Source organism: Eufriesea mexicana, unplaced genomic scaffold, assembly GCF_001483705.2.
Source record: "Eufriesea mexicana isolate 0111107269 unplaced genomic scaffold, ASM148370v2 scaffold3062, whole genome shotgun sequence".
NCBI lineage: Eukaryota > Metazoa > Arthropoda > Insecta > Hymenoptera > Apidae > Eufriesea > Eufriesea mexicana.
The window spans coordinates 634975-659392 of NW_016911092.1; the positions used below are offsets into that span (position 1 = coordinate 634975).

At 37.7% G+C, this 24418-nt stretch overlaps 1 protein-coding gene across 2 annotated transcripts in view; it reads right to left on the minus strand.

The window, feature by feature from the left end:
* LOC108550836 (neuroligin-1) overlaps positions 1-24418 on the minus strand; it is a 123460-nt gene that overhangs the window by 53558 nt on the left and 45484 nt on the right. For both annotated transcript variants that reach the window (XM_017904729.1, XM_017904730.1), the window contains one exon: positions 10721-10867. In XM_017904729.1, coding sequence (XP_017760218.1) covers positions 10721-10867 — 147 coding nt within the window. The remainder of the gene's footprint in view (positions 1-10720; positions 10868-24418) is intronic.

Below are 24418 nucleotides of genomic sequence, written 5' to 3' on the forward strand. Positions count from 1 at the left end.
GGGAAAGAGAGGAGGGAAGCAAGAACGAGAGAGAAAGAGAGAAGGGCTTTCGAGGGCTTATAGAGGGAGCTGTTTCGCGTTTGAATCTCGCCTTATCGCCAGAGAGTATTTTTATTGTCGTTATATTCCCTTTGTTTTCTTTGCCCCTTTGTTCCACGGCCTTTGGTTTTGCACTCACGGCGAGAGCGTTGTTCTCCTACCGACCATCCTCTTTATTTCGCGAGTGCGCTGAACAAAAACGATCCTTCGATACGGCGATCGGCGAACTTGTTTCGGGATTATCCCATGGATCCGGAATATTCCAGGGTGCTGGAACGTTTGCTATAGCGAACCCGTTAATCGTAATTCTGCCGAATCTTTTAAAAATTTAGAGGTTCTGTTGTGCGAGGACTTATTAGTTTTCCCTTTTCTATTATTTTTTTCCTTAGTTACTAATTTCCTCTTTTATTTGTCATAGATTTTCAGTGATAAGGAGGAAGATACGAATGTGAAGTATAATTATAAATATGGAAGAAGACGTAATTAATAACCCATTGAATAAATCATTTATAAATTTTTGATTTCTGCGAAGGTACAAACAATTGGTCAAATGATTCGATGATACTAGGCTACTTACTGATGGAAACGATCGAGAACAGAAATTTTTACGATCTTTATCTAGGGATCAGTTGAATAATTAGAAGACGAGATGTAATTTATTTGGCTTGTCATTCCTTGATACTTGCGAGCCAAGGGATAGCTGTACTGATTTTGGAGTATACATATACTGAATACTGGAAAGCCATAGGAATTTTGATATCAGTTTAATAATTAGATTCTTAAAATGAACTTTCCTTATACAATAGGAAAATCGTGTTTTATCTGTATCACTGAAATTGTATCATAAATTTGTATCATTGAATTAAAATTATGTCACTGTTTTTGACAAATGTATTCTCTTTACAGTGTATTCAATGGATATCGCATGATTAATCGAGTCTAAAATACAATAATAAATTTTTTCTTTACTAAACTCCCATATAACGTATTTAATAAATATTTTAATTAACATTTACTAACATATAATTAAAAATTTGCCACTATCCTATAGAAATAAAGTCCATGATCACGAGTTCAACCATAATAATGAATAAAAAAATTGCTACGATAGTGCACTGTCCTTAGTGTTATAATTTTGTTAAAATAACCGGGCAATGGATTTGTATGGATATATATATATTTGTAAAGCAAATCTTGTTACATCAGTATCTCTTACACGACTGACTTGCGTAGCTAGCATGAACCGTTGGCTCCTAGAAGAAAACATTCTATAACAGTAACAATAGTTATGGTAATTCTACACAGATATCATGTGTCATCTAATCAGCCTAATTACCCAAATATCGTTTCCTATTGTACCGATATCTTATTTACAGTCAGCTGTTCTAACACTTAGAACTCGAAAACACATGGAATAATGGTAATTTATTTTTTAAAACCGAAAAATATGCCGATTTTTGTTTAGAAATTACAGAAACAAAATTCTCTACGTAATCATCGACTGGTGCAAAATTGAAGATGAGAGTGAATCTGTTTTGTTTGAAAAAACGGCAAATTCAATCGCAACGATAAGAGAATTCGTACCCAACGAGGAGAGTCCGAGGAAGCATCGATCTTTATCCCCACGTGCGCGCAACTTGCACGCGGGCAACTTTAAATCTAATTCCAACATATCTCGCAACATTCGCAATTTCCTTCTGTGAATTCGTAACGAGCGAAAACTCATTATCGAACTCCTTAACAGCGGCTCTCATCGCGGAACCCGGAGCTACTTAAACTCGCACATCCAAAATACTACTGAACGAGATCGCCATGGAATCGAGTTCAAACATTCAACAGATCCCACCCTCTCTGTCATCCCTTTCAGACCGCGCATCCCGCTGGCCCCCCTTCTGCTTTCGCGTTTAATTTCGTATTCGAGGGTTCATTTGCTACGTTGAATACCCGTACAAGTACTATTCAAGTTGTCGTTTAGCCCGTTCAAGTATTTCCCTCGAAGCAGGCCAGTTTCTCTTTTTTCTCTCTCTCTCTCTCTCTCTCTCTCTCTGTCTTTCCTCCTCTCTTCGTTTCACTGTTATCCCAGGCCTTTGTCTTCGATAGCAACCAACTATGGTATTGTCGCTGCATGTACGATCCTATATATATATATACACACACACACACACACACACACACACTATTGCTGGATACCATTGCCGGTCAATGATATCGGGACATTTGCGTAGCTTCAATGGGATCCGATTTCATCGAGAAATTATAGATAAGAACTGTGTGGATAACGCGACAGCGAGTGTATAGACGAATTAAGCACTCATTCACGCGTGTACACGTTGACACTCGATAGCATCTTTCGATGCATCGAAAAAGGGTGAGGATTGTGTAAGAGAAACGAGGTCCGGTGACAGATAAGGAGAGACGAGCACGTAGCTGTGGATAACCAGAGCCTCCAACGAAGTGGCAATCCATTTCATTTTCGCGGTACACGTTTTTTTACAATCTTTATTACATGCCGAAGTGTTTTCGAATGTAAAAAAAGCTGGACATTTTTTGGATCTGAATTCATAATTTTAATTTTACCACACTGTGAAAGGGTTAATAAAGAGCCATAACGAATAAAAGGCGGATCGAGGAGCAGAGCAAGATAGTATGATATTAGAAACGGAGGAGTATTGTAATGGACGAAAAGTATAGTAGAATTCACCACCGAATACGAAAATTATTTAGTCATTTCCTATCCTCCCCTTATAATTGGAAAAAAAAGGATCCAATGCTGTTTGACAGCTGTCAGGGTAATTCTGTGAAACATTGACGGACGTGTCAGCTTAGTATTGTTCTCCGATGTTATTTGAACGAATAGATGACGATGATGATTTGCATAAAAATTTCTTCCATTTTTAAGCAATAGAGAATTAAGATAGAAAGGATGCAGAAACCCAAAGCTCTTGTTGCACCCAGTAAATTTGATATTTGCGAATAAATACTCTATACAGACGTAACATTATCAAGAAACAAATATTGACAGACGTGTCAACGCTTAGCATTGTTCTCCGATGTTATTTGAACGAGTAAATGACAAAAATGATTCGTAAAAATATTTTTTCCATTTCGAAGCAAGAGAGTCTTAATACAGAAAGGACGCAGAAGCCCAAAGTTCTTGTTGTACCCAGTAAATTTGATATTTTCTGACAAATACTCTGTACGCTTGTAACACTATCATAAAACACCATAAACAAAGACAACTATTTACTATTCTACCTTCATCTTCTCGATAACCTCCCATGTGATCTACAATACGTACGACGTATATATACGTACTTAGATATGTATTAATCCCAGAACACTCTCACCCTAATTTCGAGCCCAAGTCTTCTTCAGAGACTACAAGCATACACGAACGCGAGAACGTGATCCAGGAAAACGCTTGAACCAAAACGGCGCGGAACAGCTTCCACATTTTTTATCAAGATTCCAAAGGATCAAGAGGAGAAGAGCGTTCCCTGTTGATGCAATATTCGCGAGCGCGCGAATAGACGGTAACAGGCTCTACAGAAGCTCCCTTTGGCTGTTATTCAACGGGAAAATTGCTCGGTGAAATATTCACCCGATGATTAACCGACGGTTAAGCCGTCCAGCTCCGAGGACCTAGACGTCTGCGTGTCGGGCAGGCTAGGTTTACCTCGCGTCTCAAATTGGGAAATTGCAGTGGTTGCAGGATCATGGTACCTCATGCGTGAGTTTTTAATGAAAATTCCCTTTGAGACCAGTTGAAAGAGATCAAGGCTGAATCACCGATCGAAATTCCTTTTGGCGTAATTTTAATCCCCGTCACGCCGGGATTGCTTTCTCGTTGTTCGCTGTTTGCAGCTACTTGCGAGTCTACGTCGCTAGAATTAACCGTTTAACGTTGGATACAAATTGTATTCTCTCTAATCGCGCTAGTTAGGTCTATTTCAGGTGTCTGCGTGGAAGTGCTCCGTTTAAATTTGTAGGCTCAGGTGTTTCCGCTGTGTGTGCGATTTCTATCAGCTTAGCGTATCACAGTGATATTATGTGACGTCTTTAAATCAAAGATCAAAAGTTTTAAATAATATTTAGTTAGTTAGTTAGTTAGACTAGATCTCAACTCTAACTAACTCTTAAAGACTGCAACTAACAAAGACTCTTCAAGAACAACTGACTCTAAACTGCCAACAACTCCCTCTATCTTCCAGAAAGGGCCCTTTTAAGCTTGACTGGAAAGCAAGAGCCTCCCCCGAAGGAGAAGAAAACTCTCTCCACGCCAAAGTCAAAGGTGGAAGAGACTCCTCCTTCCAGGTTAGACTTCCCGAAGGGTCACCCTCGCAGGGACCCTTCCCAAGAGTTGACCACGGCCTGGACACCCTTGATTTACGACGGGGAAGGACGGGGTCGCGAAAAAGCATCCTATGTGGCCTGGCCCCGACCTCCTACGGCCCATCTGGTAGCCAGATCCTAACCCCTACAGGAACACTTCGCCATCGAATCCTAATAAAGTCTAAAAATATCCTACACAATTATAATTTTGTTAATATTTAATTGGGACGAGAAGGAATTTATATAATTTTAAACCTAATAAAAGGGGTGTGTTTGTTTATTAATTCATCTGAGGTGAACAGTTGATATTATAGTACATCTTGAACATATTTGTAATACAGACCGAGTTAATTTTAATAGTGGTTCCAATTTTAATTTAAATTTAGGGTTATTTAAGAATCGATTCCAACCCCGAGTTAAAATCACATTTGCAAATGGAGATCCCGGTCCTAGGTGATACTTAAACGTACAGAATCTCGCTTCTCTACAACCATAAACTAATATAATAAATTTCCTTGGAAATACACTGTGCGAAAGTTGAATACGGTATTAGCAATTACCTCTGAAGCGTAATTCCTCGAATTATGCATTTTTTATTTCAAGTAGTATAAATCCTAACAGCCATGCATTTCTCCCTTCCTGCCTTAATTTCGAAATTATACGCGACTCCTAAAAATCATAAGCAACGATTACTCGGGCAAGTTACGGACGTCATATCCCTGTTGCAAACCCGCGTATGTATGCCTGATGCGAAGAGATATTTTCAAAACACCATAATCGTTCGCGAAAACATAAAGCGGTCGGGTAATTGCAGTTTCGGCCATAACTGAAAACCTCGACAGCATTTCGCAACGCCGTAGCCCGAAATGAAATTGCATAAACGAATGGGATTAAACGTGCAGGCATGAAAAACGATTCTAATAAATTCCCCCGTTTCAGGGATACGTATGCAGCGGAAAATACGAGGGAAAAAATAAAAAGGAAGACGCGAAGGAAAACAGAGAGAGCACCAGTGCACGGGAAAACATAAAACCGAGAAAAAGGTACAAAAGACAGAGAAATGCAATCGGAGCAGGAAGAGGAAGAGAGGTGCAGAAGAAAATGGCGGGTGATAAACAAGAAAACGGAACGCGAATGAAAAAAAAGGAAGGAAAAACGAAAAGGTTTTTAAAAGGCAAGGACGAAAAAGTAAAATCCTTCGAAAATAGGGGAGCACGATTAAACGTTAAAAACTGACACGAGGAAAATACAGCGAATTACGCTGTTTCTGTATTTTTCCCCTTTTTCCCCTGTACTAAATGTCCAATTGTCATTAACCGTGTGCACCGATAAAGAAAGCTCACGGGAAAAAAGGGAACTATGTAAATTCCGGTGCACTCGTTAACAAGCAAAAAGCCTTTTTCGCTGGGTCGCATCCTCTTGCATCCGCTTTTCAAGAACGGGAAAGGAAACTTTTGTATTGGCCTGCGGAAACCACTTAGGATGTGTTGACCGTGGATAATTAGAAGTTTAATCCTGTTTCGTCGAAGGAATCCTCATTCTCTCTTAAACGACTCACCCGAATCCAAAACAAAAACCATTACTTGGACCTCGGTAAGAAGCAAAGAATATTCCTCCACCGTGTTGTATCCTGTTTGCTTTAACTTTTTCTGGAAACGTTGGTATCGGTGGTTGCCTAGTGATAATTCCCCGAATACCTCAAAATGCAAATTTCGTTTTCTTCCCTTTTTTAATTAAACCTGCTTTACATGTTTTAGACTAGCGAATAAAAATATATTTAAACGTCTTAAAGTACTGTTTAATATTTAAACCCTGAGATGAAAATGAAAAATTAATTTTCTTTATAAATAATAAATGGTAAAATTAAAGGAAAATTGTATAGGATGGCGAAAACTGATTTTGAGACACCAAAAATTGACAAAACAACCCAAAATTCATGAAACTAATTTAACTTAGAAAAAGAATACCAAGATAACGAACCGAAAACTCACAAAGACGTACTCTAATTTAACCCTTTGCACTCGAGAGGCACCTCTCAGTCGCCATTTAATCATATTCTAAAGATCGATGTTAATTAATATATCAAATCTGAAATTACTCAACGATGCGTGGAATGTCGAGGTATAATAATTCCACGTCTTAATTTGCATACGATTTCTTATTTATCGTTCTAAAAATATCCTCGACTTTATGGCAGAAAGTCTTCGAATTACTATTTTTCTGTAACGAAAGATTTTCTGTAAGATTTTCTGTAAAGAAAGACTCACGCTCGTGCTGGTCGCAACTGATTTCTAAGGACTCTGTTTTGGTCATCAAGGACCCTGCTTTTATGCTTTTCTTAACTTACGCTTCACCTCCCCGTAGGGACCAAGCAACTTAATTTTGTTACCCAAAATAACTTTTCCATTTACTTCTAAAAAATATTGATCGGTTTATAATTTGTTTTTTTTTTTTTTTTTGGTAATAGCCGATTCGCGATTTCTTTGGAAATGGTATCCTACAATTGCTTGCATATTCTTCTCTTTTTTCAATTAATTATAGAAGAAAGGAAATTTCGATCGGAACGAACCACCGCGAGAAATAAAAATACGAGAAGGAAGCTCGAAAAAGACGTTATTCCGACCGAGAATAATTTCTTTCCTAACCCTTTTCAGTATTTTCCTTTTTTTCTCTTTTCCTCTCGCCTTCGGGAAGAATACAGAGAAGTTGTTCTGCATCGATTAGCGATTTCAGCCGGAGAACATACTGGCTGCTGACCGACTTCGAAGTTGAAGGCATTGTTACGGATTTAATATAAGTTGGGAAAGAAGTCCGGTTTGCTGGTACTCGAGGTAGAAGGGAAATAAGACAAACGAGAACGTCATACTTTCAGCAAAGGGTGCGGAACAAAATCAACCGTAACGAGCGAGAACTTCCAAGACTTTATTTGAAGAGCATCCCGACGCTGTGCGCGATTGTAATCACTCTTTTATGCATCTTCGAGTTTCTCGGTCTCGCGATATTTAACATTCAGTTCGCCGGTATACACGGGTTGGTCCGTTACTGCTTACGAGACAGGGTTGAGGGGTGAATCTGCGCGAAAACGTATGTCGAATGTCTTGCAGACAAATTTTTGGGGAAATTATTTTAAAATTGGCGATAATTGTAGACTATTGTACAAAAATTAATCCAGAATATAAGGTATGAATAAATAGTTTATAATATCTAAATTCCGAGAACGAATATTTATAAGTGTGTTTTCAGTTTCAGTTTAGAGTTTCTGTTTATAAAACATGTATAAATTATCAAATTTATTATTAATAACAAATTGATATCGTTAATAACAAATTGTTCGCAATGTAAATTTATAATAAAAATGAAGAAGTTAATAAATTATTGGCTATCACTTGAATTTATAATATACTTGTGTCAAAAAGCAATCTACAATTTGCAAAATGTTTAAAAATTATTGCACCGATTGTTAATAACAAATTAATATTGTTAATAACAAATTGCTTGCTACGTATATTTATAATAAAAATGAAAAATTAATAAATTATTAGTTATTACAGCGGAAAAATAATAATTAATGGAATCGGCAAAGTTGGAAAACTTTTGAACGGAGTGGGGGGCTCGACTGATCGAGGCTATATAAGGGGCGACGCGACACGGCATGGCTCATTCGTCGGTTCGACTTCGGAAGTGTAACATCTAAATTTTAGTTGTGTGCGAGGGGTAGGGATTCGAAGTGAGGTTGGGGCTGGCCCCCCCCCCTCAGCCCACCCCATTAACCAATTTACTAATAATTTTTATTTTGTTTCCAGGTATTAATTATTTTTTTTTTCAGCTTTCAATTATTTTTCCTCCTTTCAGATGTTTATTTTTATTTGACAATTCGAATATTTCGTATAATATTCGAATGTCTAGTCGTTGGTTTATTTATATCTCATCGTTGGGTTGATTATATTTTGTAAGAGGTTGGGGTGGTCCAATCCATACACACCCCATCTCTTAAATAATCTAATAACAATTTTTCTCAGGTTTTAATTATTTTTCCCTTTTCAGATCTTCTTTTTTTGGTTTCTATTCATTTTTATTCAAGCATTCGAATATTTCGTACAATATTCGAATGTTTCGTCGTTGGTTTATTTATGTCTCATCGTTGGGATGTTTATATCTCATCGTTGGGTTGTTCATGTCTCATCGTGGGGTTAATCATTCTATTTGATTCATCTTCGTAATTTATATTTGTTTGATAATTATATGTGTATTTATTATGTTTTACTAATCTTTTACTAATCCATTTCTTTTCAGCTTTACAGGTTTTTCAAGATATCGTTGGACGACGTCCGTTTAGACCTAAGTAGATATAAGTGGTCATAAGATAGATCCATAGACTAAGTATCATGTGCGCGCTATCTGTACAAAGGTAAGCTACCTAATTTGGAGCGAAATTTATAAATTCTCTATCATTTTCTTATCCCCCTCGTTTAGCAAATTGAACATAATTGTTCTCGCGATAATCGCGATCATTCGTAAGTACCGACTAGCCTACGCGACGTGCTCTCGTGTACTGGATAAGTACATGCTTCGTAAGTCATCCTCACGACTCGTCTCCGACACTCATTTCCAGTCACTGTCAATCTCGTCATGCATCGGGTTCCAGGGAGACCCCCTCGGATCAGTGCGTCTTCTGACCTCGACGGGGCGGTCCGCTGCCTAAGTCGTACGCGACTTGGGCTCGGGCACATGCTGGCTGACGGACTAGTACCATCTACGGTTAGACCACAGGGATGATTAAGTTCTACCCCGTGTGGCTGGGATGCGAAGTGTCTGTCTTGGCCGGCAACCGCCCAGCAGGGCCCTCGCGTTGACACTAGAAGTTTCATTGATTCAGGGACTATCCTTGGTCCACGTGTAAGTCTTGGCGAGTGCGACAGTGACTGGAATTGAGCTAGGCCCGTGCGGGAGGATGCCGAGGTATGAAGTTATCTCTGTACACGGGAGTACATCGCCTAGGCTAGTCGGTCTTTCGAATAATCGCAAACTCGCTCGGGCGCGTCGCGATTTCTACTTAACTTTCTTTGCTCGCGTTTTTCATATTTGATTCCCGAATTTTGTGGGAACTTAGAAATATTAGAGTCTGTTAGTGTTGCCACAGTAAAGTAATAAATTTTAGTATACCGAATCGAAGTCCCTTTGATAAGACACGAAATTTTATAAAGTGTCAGTAGAGTCACTTTAATTTATTATTCGCTCCTAGTTAGATTAGGGTACCTTTGATACAGATAGCGCCAGCAGGCTGCGCCACTAGGACGCATGTCCGGGTCTCGATGCGTAGCCACCTCCTCGTGGTGAGACCTGGTAATTGGTATCGTTTTCCAAAGAATAATTTTTGGAAAACGATACCAAGCTAAGGGCTACGCACAAAGTTTAAAATATCTCTAAACTCTTGTAAATTTTTTAAATTCCTTATAAACCTTGTCAATTTTCCGAAATTTTATAGGGAAACTGTATTTTTCTATTTTTTTTGTAGATTGTTATATGTTAGCTCCGTTACATTTGGTACTGGGATACCGTGTAGCTATGGCACTGTCGAGGCTAGGGAATCGAGCAATGGCTGCGTGGCAGTAAAACCTCATATACACTATACAAACGAATATTTTCTCGATCTAATCGAATTGAAAACTACGTTACTGATTCTGTTCCATGCTTTCTTCTTCAGAAGAATTTACAGAATATGATACTGTCTTGCAAATTCGTGTCAGATTAAGAACTTATTATACAAATGCAAGAATATTACGTAGAAAGTACGTGGCTTGTTTTTAAATTTTCGTGATAAGGCAATTTCGATTATGGATTTATTTCCAGCAAAGTAAACTCTACGATAATTACTCAATGAATATTACATGTTAAATTTCGCGTCAAACAGTGTAATCTAAGTATACAAAGGTAACGAAAATACACAAATCGCGTAGGCACGATGTTTCTTTGGCATCTCTATTAAAATTTCCTCTCTATAACATTTTGAACACTTTATTTCTAAAATTAAATCTTTTTCCAGCTCAAAGTTTTCCACGAGACTAATTCTCTTGAATGTCAAAGCTAGACGCCTACGATTGTGACATTTTTCGCGGACAAAACCTTCATTACACGAGTACACGTGTTTCAACTCGTGGAACGAGAAAGACGGATTATCAATTTCGTCCTGAATTGAAATTAATCTAAACGAGGCTATGTTTTAATTCCCTTTTTTAGTTTTAATAATTTTAATAATTACGCGATTTAAGGGAGTTTCTAGTTATGGAATAAAAAGAAAAAATATGGAAAAACAATTGTAAATAATAAACAAAATGAAAGGGATACTCACCGAGTACGCCGAGACGAAAATTAATGGAAACAACGATAAGACGACCATAAGTAGCCAACGCAGTGCCGTCGAAGGCATTTCCAGCGCCCCAAGAATAGGAATCACCGTGAATTAGAAGAAGGGCTGGCATTAAGTCTGGGATACTACCTGAAACATCGAATGTCATCGTTAATCATCCTATCCGAGGCTATCAAATGTTTCCTTACACTCGAGAAATATGCGAGACTTTAGTAAAATTCAAAAGGATTCCTCGAACCAAAAATTTTAAGATAGTTCGGAATTCTTCTTAGTTGCTAAGTTCCAAAGTACCTTGAGTCTGAGAAAAGTTGCAAATGCTATTTAAGCACCGTTTAATTCACTTTTAAATCGCTCTGGAGTACAACAGAACGAGAGAAAAGTGGAGATGGTGAAAATATTTTACATAATTAATTCGTTTCATTTTCTATTCCAGAAAATGTCGGTAAACAAATTTAAAGCAGTTACGTGGATCTTTCTCACGATCCCTTTTCACGCCATCGTCTTAAACTATCTTTCAGTTTATTAATTTCCCATTTTCCCTTGCAAATTCGCTGCTCGAATAACACTGTGCAGATTCTACCGTGTAGAATCCGATGAAACGAAGCTATTAATTTTACTACCCGAATATCTTTACCCCGAAACCACTGTGCAAGCACTACCTTCCTTCGCAAATACCAATCCTCGTTAGAAATATCGACTGCACGATAAAAATTGAGCGATCATCGAATATTCCGCCGCTGTATAATTCGTCCATGATCAATTGCTTTATTTTTTTTTTTTTTAAATTTCAGCGCGAGAGGGAGAAAAGGGAAGAAAGTGTAAACGCGAAGCGGGGGTAGCATTGCTCTCGTTTGCTCTCAATTTCGCGATTTTTTCCGTTTGCACGGGCAGGGCCGTGTTTAAACGAGAAATAAAAATAACGCAGCGGCTCGTCCAGGCGAAATTTTTCCAGCGTTTCGTCGGACCCCGCTGATACCTCTCAGCGAAACGAAAACCTAGTTAATTCGAACAGGGATTCGCGGGGTTGGCGCGTCCATTACCGATAAAAATCTGCGAGCGTGGAACGTTCTAGCGTGACGAAAAAAATTGATTGGCGAGACTGATTTAATTATGACGCTTTAATTTCGTTAATTAAACGTTAATTAAATTCCCGCTCGAGTACGCGAGAAATTAACAGAGGAAAGAATCAGCAATTATTTATGAGACTAGCCGGAAACCGTGATCAAACGCCATTCAAACGCATTCAAACGGTTTCTAAACGCGATTCAAGCGCGTTCGTTAAAAAATAGCTGGACCATTTGGAGGAAGAAAAATCGCGCGAAGCGTGTGTATCGAAACAAGCGTGGGCCGTTCGTTATGCCATACGTGGGTAAAATAACGAAAGGAATGCTCTTTGAATGAACCCCGCGCGCGAAGAGGCTTTTAATAAAACGCTAATGCGAAAGAATTTTAATAGAAAACCGGAACGCTTTGTGGCCGTCGGACGAAGACGGCTCGTTAAATTGAAAAAATGTAATTAAGAGAAAGAAGGAGCGGCCGGGAAGCCTGGAGTTGGGTAATTAAATGCCCCAACCGGTGCAAACTAGCAAAAATATTTAGGAAATTTCGTGAATCGCTTTTTAATTCCTTCGCACTCTATGCAACCGCTATGATCTATTATGCTTGCATTCGCGCAACTTCCGTCAGCCTTCCAGAGAATTAATAACAAATATTTATTACAGGTGAGGGAAAAATTTGTCGCCCCTTTTTGATAACGGCAGGAAAATACCGCGAGTTTAAACGAAAATTAATTATATCATTTGACACAGCGAAACCTGCATTGAATCGCGCGAAATCGTTAGCAATCTTTCATAACTAGGAACGAAGAATTATTCTGATCGGGTATTGTATCATTTTCATTCGTACTCTGAACGCTCAAATACGGTCCGTTTCGAAAATGGTTATAAAGGGGAAATTTTTCAATGATTCCGCCACTTTCTGTCGTTTAAAAATAGATCTATGGCCGGGGAATTATTCTGCATGAAAAAATGGGTTGGAAAAAAAGAATAAAGTTTTTTCATTTGAGGCCTCGGTTTCGAGGAAATCGAGTTTGAAATAGTAGTCGGCACTCCGCAGGTGTCGCGCTGAGTGCTCAAATTTTTTAACTCGATTATCTCGAAAAACGAAGCCTCAAACGAAAAAATTTTATTCGTTTTTATCAACTTAACTTTGACTGTACTATCATTTCCCGGTCGGTTACATCACTCTGCTCGGGTGCCTTAGATCAAAAGATCCTCTAAATGGCCACCCATGGCCTGTATTCGAGTGTGCAGTCGTCGTCCTAGAAAATTTCGGTCTTCCAAAAATTCCCAGTAATTTTATATTATCGTGTAACCTTCTTAATTTCATATTAATCATCCATTATTCGAGTTAATTTTACGCCTTGTGGGATATGACGTGAAATTACGAGTGATATGGTACGTCAAAAATTGATAAAATATATTTAATACAAAATGACGTATTGTTGCCAATGTTATTAATATTACTACCTCGACGAAATTATCAAAGCCGCCATTTAGGCATTCCTCGTGTATCTCGAGCACTGTACAAACGCTTTCCAGTAGGATCTTGTTAGGAAACACTATTCAACAAGCGAACACCGTAGACGTGGAAATCGATATTCATCAATAGCAGTGAGGATTGGTATCCGCGTGGTAGTGTAGCCACGTACATCGATGTTCGATATCCTGGGCGTGTGTACGCGTAGCATGCAAATGCAACTAACTTCGATCAAACGGTAATTATAATTTAATAACCGTGACCGTGAGATCTGCTCGCCTTTTTCCTATTTTCCTATCATTATTCCCGTTCGTTGGAATTATTGTTTAGCATTTCATTTCGTTATCCACGGTCACCGATAGTCGCTAAGAGATTTCACCGAAAAGAGAAATTTCGACACGTGTGATACCCGATATATCCCACGAACTTTGCACATTTTCGTTATTCAATGAAACGGACATTTAAATCGTCGATATTCGTTCTTAATATTCAACGGTAATATCGTAATTCAGCCGATCAATATTCATCGATGAGAATCCATATTTATCGGCGTTACGGAATATAGAGTACTGAATGATTCAATAATCGCGTGAACTAACACTTCGCACGTCTGGTTATTAATTATGTAAAAATATGGTACTCGTTTCCGACGAATTAACATTTAGTAATCTACTGGGTATCTGCTATAGTTGAATAAAATATTTCCTATGAAATCAGTTTTCTGATCAGTTATCCGATAGTGGTTATTTTACACTTTCTTTTGTGAATCAGTCGCGAATTTCTAGCAGTTGTGTTATTAACACGTTAAGTGCCCAGCCCGTTCCGCTCAGGCCCAGACTCGACCGTCAAGTGGGCCACCGGCGGTGGGAGAAGTATTCATAAACCTCGGAGATACTGTACCAATCGTTATAACAGAAATTCCTAAACGTTAAGTCCAAAGATGGCGAAGAATTTAACACCAAAAGTTAGCAGCTTTTGGTCCTAGTCTGGGGCCAGTCCCTGAGGACCGGCCGGGCCCAAACGGAAGGTCTAGCGCTGGTCCCTGGGGACCGGTGTGACATTTAACGTGTTAACCCTTTCGCTACTATGGGTGACTATGGTCACCGGTCACAAAAATTGAGTAAAACATTAAAATAAGTGCTACTGTTCCTCTTAGCTCTCTTCGCAAAGAATTGCAAGCTCTATTGCGATGGTCAGTTTTTCCTTTTCTATCTTTCTTCAAAAAATTTGTGTTGAAAAATCGAATGCTAAGGATTTTTAGGGACGCATCACTATAAATGAAAAAAGACTCTTTTCCACGCACAGCGACGGCAAGGGTTCCGAGTCAATGGGGGCCTGGTTTATGTCTTTACGACTACCCCCTATGACTCGCGAACTAAGAAGCGTTGGGCCAGGGCTGAAAAGGTGCCGTCAGTTGGTTGGCGACGAGAGTGCGAAGCGGTTGTTCTAGTGGTTATATGATATTTTATATAAAGTAAGTACATTAGTTAAATATTTGCATAGTTAGAATAAGTTGAAATAGTTAATATTAGAGATTATTATATGTCTATTAATTAGGATTAACAATTAGTTATAAAGAGAATGTATAGATAAGCAATATGTATGGAGAATGAGAAGAGTCGGAACCCTTGTAATCCAATAGGAAAACAATAAAGATTTATCTATCTATCTATTCGGTAAAGTGAAGTTTAAAAATTTGTTTAAATATAGAATTTGAAATAAAAAAAACTGGAGCTTGATGGAATATTCGAATATATAATACACGTGAGATTCACGATGTTCGCGTAATGATATCTGCATACTCTATGGGATAAAAACGCTAAGAAAGAGGACACCGAAAGGAGGCTTAAAAATGAGCACGGCATAGGGAAGAAATACCTTGTCGCACGGTAGTTTCGTGTAAAATCCTTAATAGCAGCTCGCGTAAAGGTGCAGCAACAACTTTAATTTAGGAAATACAGCCAAGCAATTAACTTAAAAGCAAGCCAAGCACTCAGGTGCAATTGCGAATAACGTACAGAGTTTCTCTGGCCCTGCAACGAATCACAAGCAACCAAATATTGTCCAGCTCTTCCAATTTATAAATGGATGGTGCAAGAAAACCATTATGAAGTGATATGTATAGTCAACTATCGAACACGCTGTTGTACATGCACCGATTACCAGCTGCAGAAAATACATCTCGCGTCGCCGAGGTACTCTATCAACATCGATGAAATTAAAATTATACGAAACATTGCTCTCGCGTTTCGCCATGCAGTAGAGAATTTTATTTCGAAACGGAAAAAATAATTAACCTCTGTGGAATGAAAATACATTAATATCAAATGAAATATCTAGTGTAATATAATTAGAACGCTTAACCCTTTCACAGTGTGATAAAATTACGAATTCAGGTCCAAAAAATCTTTTCAGTTCCGGTTTTCTTTATGTTCGAAACCCCTTTGGCATGTAATAAAAAATGTAAAGAAACAATTTTATATAGTTCACGAAAATGATTTTTGGAACTGACGAAGTACTATACTCTAGTGTGAAGGCTTGTGTGATCGGTTTCAAAGTCGACGGCATACTGAATTCAAAATTAAACCACGCCTCTTTCTTCAGTTAAAATAATTAGAAAACAAAGGAAGCAAAGAATCTAGCCACAGACTTAGAAGATATCTTTGGTATACTAAATAGTTTCAACGCGTTACCCTGTCCGTGACTGTCAAGAGATAAATTGTTAATGGGTTAATAAATAAGTAGAAAAATTTAACGTTTAATATGGTAAATAGAAATATAGAAATAGAAATATGGTAAATAGTCAGGAAAATTAAACGCGAAAATTAAACATAATTTTTTTTAGTAAGTTAACCCTATGCACCCTTTGCACCCTTCAATCGCCATTTGATTAAATTTCGGACATCGATATTAATTAATATGTCAAATTTAAGATAATGTGACGGTGTGAGAGGTATCGAAATCAAATAATTCTACGTGTTAATTATTATAGATTTCTTATTTACTGCTCCAAAAAATATCGTCAGCTCTATAGTAGAGAATCTTTGAACTCCTATCCCTTTTTTAACTAAAAATTCGTCGAGTGCAAAGGGTTAATATATGTTAACAGTACTGTCAAAATCAACGCGAAATTGATTGCACACGAGAGTATATAACAATTCGCTTTCATCGGTACACGTTGTTCGCCAAGCTCCATGTCTTTACAACTTCTGGAATCACAGTCAATCTCCTGCAAACTTCTGAACCGATCAATCTAGCAAAATCTGCCGTTACTTTAAAACCTTAAACCGATTTAACTTTTTATATTCGGAACTTGTACTCCGGGAGTGAGCTCCTAACTCTCGCGAAAATCGCAAACCGATACTACTATGTCAAACTTAATAGTGCAGTGATAATGGTTACAAATTTCTCAGCATTTTCAAGCTTTTTCCCAGTAAACCTCAATCACTCGCTAGTCCACTATATTTAAATTTCATGCATTTTCAAAACCAATCACAAGTACAATAATTTGCAACTAGTAATTTTATGAAAATTAAAAATTAAAATAAATTAAAAATATAAAAATTAATATATACAGGGTATCCCAAAATAATGTATACACACTTTGCGTGATTATAAAGACAGTATATATTTTACTGTTTAATTAAACCCCCTTTGTACTTCAGTATGTTTTCACACTTATGGTAGCACTTTAAAATATGTTTGCGTTTTTCAAAGTCTAGTCTAAAATCAGCCATTATTTTAAATGAGTTGTACCTAGAAAAGAAAAAATAAATTAAAAAGAATAGGGTATTAAAGTGTGTGTATACGTTTTTCGGGACACCCTGTATATAATTTATTCATAGTGAAATTAATTGAAGAATATTTTTATTTGCTAGTTGCAAGTTTCGTTGTCGGTTGTTTCAAGACAGACGTGACTGAGAAAAATAGTAGAAGCGTACAGGGTTCACGAGAAAATAAGGGATGGAAATTTCAGGAGACAGAGGAAAGTTAGGTTTAAGGTTTCGTCAAGTTTGAGGGTGAAAATTTGTTGCTCTTAGCTACTCGACACTCGGGTGCTATAAAACGAGACTGTCCCCCGAATGTGCTCACCTTCTGGCCTTTACAATGGTCTTAGCATCGCTGTAGAAATTTTACTCGTTGAATTTATCGTCCTGGTCTTGGAGAATTTTACTCTAGACTTCCCTCTTGTCTCTGAGAATTTTACTTTCGTAAGGGTGGGATTAAAATAACTTCGCTCGTAAAAAGATATATTCTAATCGTCTAATGGTAGCATCATTCTCATCCTTGTTAATAGATGGATTCCCACTTGAAGGAGGTTCGAATTTCCTACATATACAATTTCCAAACTTTGCAATAGTATCCCCTAGAATTTGACATCTTGGAGTGCCATCAACGAAAACAGCGACTAAGCAGAAATGTGCACTGGCAATTTGAAATGCCTATAGTGATAGCAACTCAACTCCATGGTATGGGTTAACCCTTTGACTGCCACGCCGGAATCAAATGTTTCGCACAAGACGCCACGGGAGGACGCCATTTTTATCATTTAAAGCATATAATGGCAAAATAATAATAAATTGGTGGTAAAGACAACATTCTTACCCAATGGAGCGTTTATCTTATTGGCGGTCACAGGTGACCACCGACAAATTAAAATAAGCCTTTGTTTATTTCAACAAACTATTCGCATAAGCACTCCATTCATCAATGACCACCATGGCGTCACAGGAGAAACCGTGGCCGGTCATATATGACCAACGTGGCAGTCAAAGTGTTAACTATGAACCGTCCTGTCCGCAAAGGGCTAGCAAGTCAGGACGAAACGCATCCCTTCCTTTTCCTTTCGTCCCTTCTAGCACCACCACTACATCGAGGATACCTGAGACAAGCTAGCCACAGCAACCATGGTGGAGGAGTACCTTCCACAGTCCTTATTATTCTACAACTAAATATAAATATGCAAATTGCCAGCGCAAAGCCATTTTCATTTTCAATCCCAACTAACTACCCTGTGAACACATTTTCCAAGTGAATTATACGATTACGTTTCTCTCTTTTATGCACAGCTGTTTAAACCTAAACATCATCTGTCTGCAGCCCTGCCTAGTGCAGGTCAAGAAGCTCCTAACAGAATAACCTTACTCTCACAAACTTTACCGATAAATCCAATCATTTGCCACAGTGAAAAACTGGTAGATGTCCAAAAACAGCTTGTAAGCGTTCCCATCTTGACAGATGCCAAAATCTGTCAACGTCAATAGAAGAAATTTGGCAGAGAAAGCCTGCCCCTTTGCACGTATTTCATTTTCCTCACAGCTAGAGCTAAAAATGTCATGCTGAAACACACACGTTCGTTGCGAATTATCCAGGAAGCCTGATTACCTATAGACGAGCATAAGCTGCAAAGGGACTCAGGCAGGACGCCTGGCGTCGCATTATTGCCCCGCGGTCCAAGTTATTCTCCCTGGGGACGCATCAGCACGTTCGCGATTCATGAAATCACATAATCGTCCGTGAACGAGCCGCAACGGTGCTGCTGTAAGCGATGGCAGACGAGACGAGACGTCCACCTGTTGCGAATTCTGACACGACACCACACTATCGTGCCAGAGCGAACAGATAGGTGACTAGACCGGGCCACTATCTTCGCGAGACGTCTCGTTCCTATACCCTGTGAACCAGAGATCGTATCTCGGATAAATTTACGGGTGATCCGGTATTTTGCGTTACCTCTGACGTCTGGACCGCCTAATCTTCCCTTATCGCGGCTCGGGACGTCTGATCGCGGATTGCCCTCGACTGTGTTTGCGAATCGAAACTCTTAGCCGGTAGGACATGTCATCTCGATCGCTGCTGCGTCAACGTTGAACCACGGTTTTCAACGAATGCTCGTGTCTGATCTTCTAATCGAGAAATCCCGCTTTAGCTAGGGGGAGAAGACGCGAGAATAATCGAGGAGGTAACGAGAATTGATCGATTTTAATTGATCGACCGATTAATTTGGGATCTAGATAATTTGTCACTTAGTATAACATAGTGTACTGTTTCTTTTGGAGTATTCCATTTTTACTAATTTTTATAAATTTTAATTTTTCAGTAGGTTTACTCTAGAATGATGAAAAATAATAAGAAAATGTAATTCAAGTGTTTCGTTGATTTAATGTTAACTTTCTGAAGTAGGAATACAGTCGGTATTTCCTAGCGTAATATTATTTTTGAACATACTCTAATTTTGTAAATTTTTAAAAATTTTTATTTAACGAGATAAACGTAAATATTGAGAGAAATTCTTAGCGTAATAGAAAATAATAATAGGAAAATATAACGCGAGTGTTTTATTAAAAAGTATTAGCGAATTTGCGACATTTCTATGTACATCTATCTCTCTATTTTACCCTATCTATCTAGCCTATGTTTCTGTTTCTATGGCCCCCGTAATTTCTATGGTCTCAGACTGCCTTTTCACGCAATCAATGCTTATGGTGAAAATTCCAGGACAAATACCAGTTGTCCACGCCATGGCTAGCAAGTTTACACTTGTATGTCGAGTTCTGTTATCGCCATAGGGTAATCACCTGTATAGTTGGTGGTTCACTTTGCACGCTGTTGAAAAGCATTTGTTTGTCTCAATGGAGTTACTCCCTGCACCATTGTCCATAATGGGAGCAAAGTGAGTTTGGTTAAACGCGAAAATTGTGAATATATCCTGGTATTTGATATGCGACCATTTTCATGCAGAATTTTGGAAAAAAAGGACGAATCGCGTGCAAAATTTTTGTCAAAAGATAAATCCCCATATTCGAATATTTAATAGATTTTTACGAAATTCACGTTGGAAGAAAATGTACAAGTTATATATTAAAATTAGGGTAAATTATTTCTAAATTTTTATTTTCAAATTTGGCAAGTCTGTAATTTTGTTATATGGAATAATAGAGTGACTCTTTTTGTTTTAAATGGAAACAGATGCTATATCGAGATTGTTTCGCATAGGGGCTACGGGATACGCGAAAAAAGATTGGACCTACTAGAAACCTATTTGTCAAAGGTATGAGACCCTAGAGGGTTGAAAAATCGTAGTACTATGTCATCGGTTTTAAAAGTGATAACAGAACGTAGTCGTCACCTCGAGTGACATATTATACACACATAACAATAAGTCACTGCATACTTGTAATTAGTGAATCGAAAGTTTGGAAATAAATAATTAGAAATAATAATTAGAAATGGAAATAATGCAACGAGACTAATATTAATATTCTATTAACTATAATTTGGAAAAATTATTAAAATATATTGGAAGAAATTTCGATCAAAATATAAATATTCGGAAATCCAAAAATTCTAAATTTCTTAAAACTTAATTTTAGAACTTAATTTTCTTGAAAAAATAATCCATTTTCTTCGCGAAGGTAGACATTCTAACCCAACGAATACACCGTTAACAAGAAAAATAAATCTGCATCGCAACGAAATGAAATAAAATTCGAGAAAATATCACCTGCAAAAAATAAAACAAATTTCCACCCCCGAAAACAACGAGGCGGAATTCTAATTCACGGTTTGCCGCAATGAATCGGCCGGAAACGTGGGTGGCGCATAATCCAGGTGGAACAAAAGTCGAACGGTCGATTAGCATCCATCAAGTGAACAAAACTCGTGGCCATGGCAACTTCCAACCGTCTGGAGATCTTAACGAGAGATCTTGAAGTCGTTACCAAGAGTGGAGGCGCACCTCGAATTTAAAAATATCCCAAAGGAGTCGGCTGTAGAAAAGACGTAGATCACCTTGGTCTCCCTTAATTACCTTTCACGGTATCGCAAAAAAAGAACGCCAGCCGGGGAAAGGAGAATGGAAAGCAAAAAGGGGTAGGAAGGACAGGGAGGCAGGGAGACGGAAGAAGGCAGAGAATGAGCGAGGGTGGAAGGAAAGAGCTTTCCAAGAAGAATTAATTCTCTCGACCTCTGACCTCTTCCATACACGTCCGCTCGATTTTATCGGGCTGCATGCTTTCAGAAGTGAATGAATCTTCGGGAAACGCGACGTTCTAACCAATGGAAATAACAAATTGCTTCCGTGGACAAAAATTCTGCCCCTTTTCGGGTTCAGATCGACGAGCTTCCGGCTAATTTACCGGCGCGCTGCTGGAACAAAGATCGTTTATTCCGCGGTTCAAATTAATTTCTCCTGGCCCCCTTTAACGAACGAGCGGTTCCCTGTGTGGATGTGGTTTTACGGAATGACGATATTAACGATGGTAACGAAAATCTATGGTGCGATACGTTTCCGGTGCAGCTCGATATTTTCCTTCGAAATATTTTCTCTCGATAATGGGAATTCGTATTATACGTACTTCTTCTTTAACGGTTCATTCGGATTAGAAGTTTCGATGATCGTTATAACGTGGGATTTATGGTGCAGCTTTATGGCTTCGCGGTTCGTTGGCATTTAGGACCCAGATCACCCGAGTTCGCAATTTTAACACGTTGAATGCCACGTTAGTTTTACAGGGATTGCCCGTGGTGCCACGATGAAGTTTCTATTATGCGATACATATAATGTTGAAATATTATATGCAATAGATAAGTTACAATGTATAACCATGTTTGACATGTTAATTACGACGGGAATCACCATTGAATTAACGATGGTAATAATAAAAATTTCTAAATATTGACATTTGTTTAAATAATACGCCAAGTTGAGTGGTCAGCGGTGACCCCCATGGCATTCAACGTCGAAATGCCACGTGAGATGCACCGCTAGATGTAATATTTGTTCTAATATTTTTTGATGTTTTAATACAAATTTTTAATCGTTCAATGGAGCACTTTTTATTTCAAAGTATCTTCCAATTAGCGGGTATATTCAAAATGCACTAACTGTCAATTTTCATTCGATGTTGTTCAAGTTTAAGTAATTCAAGTTTGAGTAATTCACCAATGACCACCATGGCGTCACAGGAGAAACCGAGGCCGGTCATATATGACCAACGTGGCAGTCAAAGTGTTAAGCGAAGTCGTTCGTATTAATTCGTATCTTTCATAAAATAGACTCCATAAATCCGTTGTATAGTAAGCTTTCGAGAATTATATTTAATAGTCACGAATATTTCGAGTAATCTTGCAAGACTATGCGTCTTAATTTTAACGTTTCGCTACGATAAAAGCTCCTTAAAAATGTAAAGCGTTTAACAATGCTTCGTTAATGTATGCCGTTGTTTATGAAATGAAGGAAAGAGCTCCGCCGCTTTTCCCAGCAATCTTATGCATGAAATAAGACCAGATAAGCGTATACGATGGTTCTATACGATGTGACCCAAATTAAAGACCCTTCGATTAAAAATGTTCAAGGGTCTCTAATGATATTACACGGTCGTTAAATTTTTGTGGCGCTGCGGCTGCAATATTGTAAATAAGGTTTCACCATCCCAACGTTATCTGCAAGTGCACGGATATAAATAAAAATGTCTCTAAAATCAATTTCCAGATGCATTCCCTCTAACGTCTGCGAGATGGAAACCCCTTTCTAATTATCGATTTTAATCGACGAAAATACATTCGTAATTACATTTCGTATATACTTCATCACTATATTCGGTCTATCAGTGTGTCATAATTTTAATTATTATATTTCTATATTACACTCACAGCGTGGCATTATAGTACTATATAGTTACTAAATTGATATACAATAATTAATTTTAATTATTATCGTTGTTATTAGTAATATTTATTTTTTAGTTAGTCATTTTTATAATAATTAAACCCCTTTCTAATTATCGATTTTAATCGACGAAAATACATTCGTAATTACATTTTGGATATACTTCATCACTGTATTCGGTCTATCAGTGTATCATAATTCTAATTATTATGTTTCTATATTACACTCACAGCGTAGCATTACAGAACTTTATAGTTAATAAATTGATATGAGATAATTTTAATTATTACCGTTGTTATTAGTAATATTCATTTTTTAGTTAGTAATTTTTATAATAATTAGTAATTTAATAATTAGTAACTTTTATCGTAGTATATTGGTCTTAATACTAAATTTACTCTGCCACGTATCTTCCCTGAAAATTAACTCACCGTCAGTACCAATCGCGACAACTTGGCAGAGGACCAGTAGAACGAAAACTGGAGGTAAAAATTAGCCCGAAAAAACGAGGGATGATAACCTCCTTTTTCCTCCCTTTTTCAACCCAACATGCACCAAAGTTGCATAAACGCAACACTTTGTGACTCAAGTTGGAAATTTATTATTAAAGGAAATAAACAATTTAATCCACATTTTAGAAATCGCCTCATTTTTACTTAACCGGTAACTAATTTTTAATTAGTTTCATGTTTACTATTAAAATATAAATCTCGCTGTTAAAAATATTATAAATATTAATATTAAAAATAATATAAATCGCTATATCGAGTCATGACAAAATTCGAATATTTTATTACACAGCGGATTAACATTAGAAATTTAACCAGTTAGTTGTGATTGACGAGTATACTCGTCATGGAGAAGTGGCAGGATTTTATGTCATAACGAATATACTCGTTGTGCGTAAAAAGTAGTGACCACTGATTGTTTAAATTGTAATTTTTGTGAAAAATGAAACATATTCTCAAATTTCAAGATGTTTAGAATATTTTGAGGCCTGGCCGGAATAAATCAAACAAATAAAAAATATGAATAATTTGAGATGAACTCGTGCATCCCCGTATGCACCGGCTGAAACAGTTTATCAGTTCGCGTAACAAATTTATTTATGTGCCATGATAACGTTTTTTAGATGTTAGCGTAAAAGGGGCAAAAGCAAAAGTCGGAAAGCTGATTTACGATAGGGTTTCTTCAGGGATGGTCCGCCACGGGACAAATGCGTGACGCTGACCAGGCGCTGAGCCCATTGATGGTTGCTGGCCCCAAGTTACCTAGCTATTTTTTGACGGTCACTAAAATTCATAGATATCCATAAAAACTAACCAATAATAGAATAGATGTTAACCAAATAAGTAAATATTAATAATAAAATTGTCAATTTCATAAAATAAACTCATCTTTTTGATGCAATATTTTAACAGCGACACTTACTCTGTGATTGACGAGTATACTCGTCATCGCTCGATTTTCGC